General features: G+C 38.8%; 1 protein-coding gene across 4 annotated transcripts in view; it reads right to left on the bottom strand.

Moving 5' to 3' along the window:
- Positions 1–255: 255 nt before the first annotated feature.
- Positions 256–7802, bottom strand: part of ANO5 (anoctamin 5) — a 62408-nt gene continuing 54861 nt past the window's right edge. For all 4 annotated transcript variants that reach the window (XM_055721706.1, XM_055721708.1, XM_055721707.1 and 1 more), the window contains 4 exons: positions 7290–7495; positions 6034–6215; positions 4809–4914; positions 256–3965 (listed from right to left, as the gene is read on the bottom strand). In XM_055721706.1, coding sequence (XP_055577681.1) covers positions 3744–3965; positions 4809–4914; positions 6034–6215; positions 7290–7495 — 716 coding nt within the window. In that variant the 3' untranslated portion in view covers positions 256–3743. The remainder of the gene's footprint in view (positions 3966–4808; positions 4915–6033; positions 6216–7289; positions 7496–7802) is intronic.

Genomic DNA, 7802 nt, shown 5'->3' with positions numbered 1-7802 from the left:
ATTCTTAAGAAAATGCAGGAAGACAGAAGAGACAGTCACACTGTGATTATCAAGTGGAAGACGGCAGTCAGATTGAGGCTTTCTTCAATAATCTGAATAAGAAACCTGTAAAGTTACAATTGGAGGAAACATACATACAACATCCAAATATCCTGCTGTAGGAATAATTTTCTCCGTGAGACTCTGGGCATTTAACTTCTAATACTTCAGCCCCTCTCTGAATTCTTGAGATTTCAAAAGCAAGTTGACAACACATTAAAAATAAACACTGCTTTATTTGCCAGATTTAGATCTTATTAAATGTAAATATATGTTAGCTGAACACAATGTTTACAAAATTTATTCCAACATTAGTGTATCCTATATATCAGCAACATACATAGAAAACAACGCCACTGAGATCGCATGACGGTGCAAGTCAAAACAAGCCAGGACACAGAGAACAGTAGGAAAGTCCATCTATTTTCATTCTGTTCTGTTGTCTCAAACTGACAGTATTACATAAAAAAGGAAAAGCAGACTAACAAAATCTTCTAGAAAAAAACAGCATAGCATCTTAAGAGTAGCACTCTTACTTTGCAGTCATTTGCTTAGAACATACCACACTAAATCTTTCCAAGGTAAAATTACTAAATTTTAATGGGGGAAAAAAAAAAATCCCTGATTTTATTACACTTGAAAGGCCAATTTTCTTTTTGTAATTCTAATGAAGCAATCTACTCTTGCTTACAGTAGTTCCAACCCAGAACTATCTTCACTTTGGTTAAAGGACACTTTCAGATACTTATATTAAACAGATCAAAATCAAAGTATTACAAGAATAAGCACGTCCTCAAACTGACCAGTCCATTTCTCTTATTTTTGCCACTTTCCAAGAACACTTCAGAGAATGAGTATGTATGTGAACCATTATCATCCTAATCATACCAATAATCTCTTGTGAAAATACTGCTTAATGACAAATAAAGCAAACTATTATGTAAAGAGGTGTTACTTATTTTGTTAGGTGACATTAGCTCTTAATATGAAACACATTCTCTTTTCAACAGTTTCTATATACAAAGTGCAATGATATATTTTTAAGATATATATATTTCTTTTCAAATAAGCTGATCCCAGATTTTTTCCACTTTCTATTGTATGATACATTTGCAGAACATCTGTTTGTATAGCAAAGTACAAAGTGATCTCAAAAAATAAGTTTGAAGGAAGCAAGAAGTAGGGGTCAAAACATCAACTGAAATTCAGAGTCTGCATGGGGAGCTTCTGCACATCAACGCCGTATCCCCAACTAAGGTATTTCCTTGTTTTCCTCCATCTTGCTGTTATATAGCATTGTTCATTCACAACACAACTGTTTTGCTGACATCTTTTCAAGTGTAGTGTATTAGGACACTTTATTACAGGACCTGAAGAAATTAACATTCTGTAAGCAGAAATAGTGCATCTAATGCTGAATTTTCCGATCGGTTTTCAGCTTCAATTAGATTGTACATTTTGCATAGAAACGTCACTTTGCATCACGTGACTTTACTGTTTGAAGCAACTGCTTGCATTGTTAACAGCAGCAAAACCATAATATCTAAGTTAGTTTAGTTAACAGTATATGTGTAAGAAAGCAGCAGCACAGTGCTTGCATTGTGTTAATTCTGGTGTTGCACAGACAATTATGGTGACTGATACTCTTCTTTGGCTTATACATTAAGCAGCAGAGCTAATTTATTTAAACATGTGTTCCTCCAATTAATCCATTACTTCAAATATATCCGAATATTCAAAAACACGGTCAGTTCATCACAAACATGGATTGCCAACAGGCTTGATTTACCAACCAAACTTACAGAATGAAGCTGAATAACTTACAGTAATGAGAAATGTACATCTGCCTCAACTCCTTGACTGGCAGCCAAACCATGCGATGTTTGTTCGAGGTAGGCACTTCAATATTGAAACTTTTGCTAATAATGACGGTTCTACTCAAGACATCGGTTTTAAACTCTGTTACAACATTAAGGTTACTAGCCAAGTATTCCAAGATGTAGGCTAGGTGTGCAAAAACAGGACACAAGAACCTTAAGTTGTGGATTCAGTAAACAGTACATCATTTGGCTGATACGGAATACAAATATATTTTTTGTGTGTGTGTGTGTATACTTGCAAGGAAGTATAACTTTCAAAGTGCAAATATAGTAAAATTTCTAAACTCTCCAGCTAGTGTACTTCAGCATGAGAGAGCTCAATAGCCTGGTGCAACTTCATCTAAGCAGTCCAGGTACGCTCTGCTCTCCACGAACAGTTCGCATACCACTAAAACAAAAGCGTGCCAGGGCAGGCACCGTTTGGCTAACACTGTACAGCTCCACGCGCAGGTTCACAGTATCACAGTGCCTGCGAGCACGCCTTGGAAACACGCATTTCCCCATAGTGATCGTTTTCACATCTTTTGCCAAATGCAAATAAACAAGGCACTAAGCATGGAAGTGTTGATATGTTTTAAATATACAGCAAAATCATAAAAATGCCTAACTGCTTCAAATTATAAAATGAGGGCACATTCATTAACAGCTGATAGCTACTTTGCACAAGTAGTTATTATATATTTATAAACTTGGTAATTTTGTAGAAAAGCCCCATGACAAAACAGAAAAAAAAAATCCTTCTTAAAAAGAAAGAAACACCCCAGAATGAAAACAAAACTCCCAGGATCCTATGTATAAGGACAGTAACAACGTAAACACAGATTATTTGGCATGCTTAAAATCTTCTGATTACAAATCCAGGTACAAACCATCCTGCTAGATCAACCAGTGTGGCGGTCCAGCTCCCAAGGCACTGCACCACACCACAGTGTGCAGCAAGTACAGCCGCACAGCTTCAGCCCTTTGGTGGCACTCACAGAGAAACCACACAAAGGAGTAGCTTTGGCCAAAACTAGTATCAAGCACTACCTTCCAATGGCAGGTTTTGAGACTGAGAAATAAATAAACTATATTTCTCCAAACTGTATAGATTTTTTTTTAAAAAAATGCAATTAGACGATTCCACAATACTTGCATTTAAAGAGCAAACTCTTTGGCAGATGAGATCTTTATGAAAACAAATTATGGAGTTCTTTTCCTTTGTTAGTATGTATTAACCAAATTCTGTGGCTATAAACAATTCCAAGTGGAATTAAGTCAGTATATTTTTTAAAATCAATTCTTTCTAAAAAAGTGTATAGAAGTTCAAAGCTGCAAACAAATGTTTCATAAGACATACTGGACAAAAAAAGCCCCAAACCCTTGTATCTGGAGCGTTCTCCTATTTAAATGATCATGTCATAAAAATAATAATTCTCAGCATTTTCCACAGCAGGAGTCCTCTATGTTATCCTTTTCATTCAGCTGGGATACAGCCTGGAGCTTTGCATTTAGCAAGAGGGGGAGGGCTTGGTGGTAATGACCTTATATCCTGTCAGCCCTTTGAAGGTAACATTCCCCGTAGCTGGAATCCAAATTCTAGTATTACAAGATTACACAATATTAAAGTGGCGGGTAAATAGAAAACAGTGCTGAAGTCATACAGTTAAGTAGACTTATTAAACCTAGAATGCTCAGTAAGACTTTTAAAGAAAAGTCTAAAATCTTTGGACTGAAAGCAAAGGGTTGAAACCATCCTATAGCTTTCAAGATGATGCATACTGAGCAAATCACAGATAAAAAAGCTAAACCAAGTTAAATCCCAAACAGCTGGGTTTTCTTCAACTACATTGCTCTGGATAACTCCATTCTCCCTTCTGTGGCGATGAACTCTTTTTCCGTGGCTCCTTTATCACCTTGACACAGTCTCTCCTTCAGTTTTTCAAGTTCATACTCATGCAGGATTTTCTGTGTTAAATATTTCTCACGTTTTATTTTTGCTTTTACGTCTGCAGGGACATCAGGAATCATCCATGCTACAAAGAATTTGACGATGAATACAACATGCTGGGGGGGGAAATAAAAAAAGGGGAAGACAGGGGAAATGTAACAGCTCATTACTGAATTAAACACCTATTGTTTTATCTAACACAAACCAGATCACAAACAGAACACATTGCCCTTATCTGTCCTGGAACAACACGTAACAAACTAATGTGTATCTGGTATGTGCATGAAGACTAAAACGCTTCCTTTCACGCAGAAACTTTAATTCCAAACCATTTATGAATTAGCAAACCCAGGAGGAAAGGCTCTGAATCATTAGCATCACTTTCTGATACCTCTGTGTGATTTCTTAGAGAATTCACACAGCTGTGCTGTAACGCTCAGCTATTCAAAAATGGTAAGATACAGTAGGAAAAGTGAAGAGCACTTTATCAACTCCCTTTTCCCTTCAGAACTTGCAAGCCAGTGGCTTAATACTGAAGTGCTCGTTACCCAAATAACTGATTCAGCTATTTTTGGCCAATATGCATCGCTGTAAAACGCTTTCGGGATTTTGAATAGAGTCATCTCACATACAGCTTTTTAATGAAACCAGTAGGAGTGAAAGCACTACTCTTGGTGGTTCATGTCTCTTCCATCTGCATAAAGACCTTTTTTATTATGCTGTTTCGTTTCGATCAAATTTAGCCGACTCCTCAGCTGTTTTCACGGTTCTTACTCTGAGGTTAACTCCCTAAAGTTAAATGACTTAGTTACAGTAACCACTTAGGACACAAATACTTGGTATTACTTAGGGAAGAAACTATGTTATACTCTCAGCAATTCTGTTTTCTGTAACATTAGCGACTACCTAGAGAAACTACAAGGTACCAATTTCCAAAGGAAATTTTGTAGGGAACATACCTCCATAATAATGATAAAAGCCAGTTTTGCAGCAAGAATGTGCCAGAACTGCATGGTGTGTAAGTATTTCCTCTCATGGTCCGGAGGATATCGATAGTCTCTGTACCTGTTGGACAGAACAACATGCAAAGGTGAAACGTCACATTCAGTCTGAGACAGACTACAAGCTCAGTGACACTTACAGGCAAATACAGCTGTCACTTAAAGAACCTTTTCATCTTGTTTTTAATGGTCTGTTTCTTTTGGCAGAAAAAGGTTGCCTCTCAATTTGTTTCCATCCTATGTTTAAGCAAACACCCTCACGTTCACAGCAACAGAGTAGAAAGGAGGATGCGTGAGGAGTGAAATTTTGTACATAGGTTACTTTTTTTTTTCAGGCAATGATCACATCATACAGGACAGACTGATGGAATGTATCACACAGCAATGGGCAAGTGCTGAATAAATGTGACACACGTTGACAGTTTATACACTGGACAGATGCAGGGTTTAATGGAAGGACAGTCTTGAGTACGTGTTCTACACTTAAAGGTACAAGTAGGATAAAGACTCCTGGGGCTTTAAAGATAATACATCATACAAATGTAGCTGCTTCTTAAAGTGTTGGAGATTTTTCCTTTGGATCATTTGTTTTGGGAATATTTTTTTTCATGAAATCAATTTTTTTTTTACCACGGTCTTCTCCAAAGTTCTTCTGCAATTATTCTAGAACCTCCAATGCTTCTTCTAGCAAGAAAGGGCTATTTTTTTAATGAAAGCAGGATAGCCCAGATCCTTGGTGTTATTTAGCACAACAACAACTGATTTTAGATACTACCTCTCATTTTCAGCTTTGGAATCTAAACATCCCCTTAATAACACTTCTTGGTCCACTTAGGCATTACAGCCTAAACCCCTTTGAAAATATAGGCTGAAGTTTGCAACTTTAGGGACATAAATCTCCTCCATCACTCAAAGATTAATAGTTTGATTAAGTAAAAAAGCAAAACCAAACAAAAAGACATTAGCAATGAGAGTCTCAAACAACAAAAAGGTGATTTTTATTACTGGCATGACCTCTTACCATCTCAAGCGCTGCCTTGTTAATAGCTTAAATATTACCTCTCACACTTTAGAATGATGAGAACAACGTAATTTAATTTGTAGTACACTAAGATCTGCCTTGATTTCTTATGCTGTATTCTAAACAAAGTGGTAAAATATTTATTATTACACCAACACCAACCTGCATATGACAAAGTTTTCCGGATTCATTTTAGGCTTGTTTCTGTATGGAAAATCTGAGATTTGAAACACTGACAAACTATTGTTTATGTATCCAGACATAGGTGAGTCTTCACTTTCAGAATAAGCATAGTAGTAAACTAAACGAGGAATCATATCTGATGTGAATGCAACAATAAAAGCCTGAAAAAAAATCAGAGAGAGAGATTAAGGAAATGGTGCACAAAACTTGTGCTGAGCAGATTCATAAAGAGACTTTGGTACCGTGACACTGTGGCATAACCCAGGATCTTTTAAGCAAGGGTGAGCAGCACGATTCGGGCACTTGACCTTGTAACAATGCTGACTTGCAGCCTCTGCTGCAAACACCAGCACTCAGTGAACAAAATACGTGAATGGCCCTTACAAGGGGCACCTAACACCAAAGATCGCCTCACACCAAACTGCCTTTTATCTGTGATAATGGCATTCCTTCGTGAAAGGGGGGACATGGCTTTGAGTTCTTGTGAGAAAGGATCAACCCAAATCCAGTGTGCGATCACTTTAAGAAAGAAGGGGCAGCATGTTCTCTGGCTGTATTTAAAAAGGAAACATGGCTACCAGCACGTTTTGCCAGGAAACCTGAGACACTGAAGATGCTCAGGCACCTTGCTCACTAGGCAAGTGAAGTGGGTTTGTTGCCTCAGATACTTGCCGATCTGATACTGCTGAATATTCTACACTAAAAAGAGGCAAGTCTTTTGCTCAGCAGTCTACATTATACTTAAGATGAAATAACCAGCATAGCACTTAGTTTACAGTGTATAAAAAGCACTCTGAGACACTGCCCCCACACAGGGGCATCCAGAAGCAGATGAACGAGCAGAATTCCCACAGAACAGGCCTCATAGCGACAAGACAGAAATGTCATCTGGCTGACAGAATTAATCCACCTCTCCTGTCCCCTACGGTCCCCTCTGGGCAATCAAGTGTGCTTCATCAGACTAAGCTTCAGACCGGCTTGTGCCATTCCAAAATGCTGGAAAACACAGACAAGTGAATGAAAGGTTATTGTCCAGCGCAATGTGGACTGGGAGCTGCGTGTCGTCCACACACGGACAAGCTGAATCACCCAAAGGTTACTCTACAGAGATACGGTCAAACCTTGTGATAACGTGAATACTACTGATGGAGAAAAAGCATCAGCTGATTTTTAAATCTGCAAATTCCGAGTACACGGAAGAATCAAAATTGATGTAGCACAGTTAAGGTACTTACATTAGTGACAACAGACAAGATGGCCATTCCGTTCAGGATCTCCTGCCAAACTCCTATGCTGTGCGCTTTTGCAGCCACCGGTCTCCTGTACTGAGTGGTTAATTTCCAGGAGTCTACTCGAATCTCCAGGATATTATTCATCAGAGCAAGAAGGGGAGCCAGGGGAAAGGACGCCACAAAGAGCGTAATGAATCCAAACTGAATGACTGCAAGGGAGAAAAGAGAAGTGCCAAAATCTGCCCCTACAAAAGTACCCTCAGGACGCCAATGAAACACGCAAGTTGCCTCTAGCAGACTATGGGCAAACTTCTGCCAGGCTGCACAAGTCACCTCCAGCCCTGGCATGCGCTAAGTGGTGACTTGTCCCCGACCCGAGACTTTAGTCTCTTAGGGCTGCCATCCTGCAGCACCCAAGGGACATCTGGGTCCTGTCAGACGATGCTGCCAGCAGTGCTGGATACTGATTCTTTCACGGTGCTGCAGTTCTCTCACGAATGGCACTAACTGTAGGGG

Source organism: Falco cherrug, chromosome 10, assembly GCF_023634085.1.
Source record: "Falco cherrug isolate bFalChe1 chromosome 10, bFalChe1.pri, whole genome shotgun sequence".
Lineage (NCBI taxonomy): Eukaryota > Metazoa > Chordata > Aves > Falconiformes > Falconidae > Falco > Falco cherrug.
This window is presented reverse-complemented; position numbering and strand designations above follow the sequence as displayed.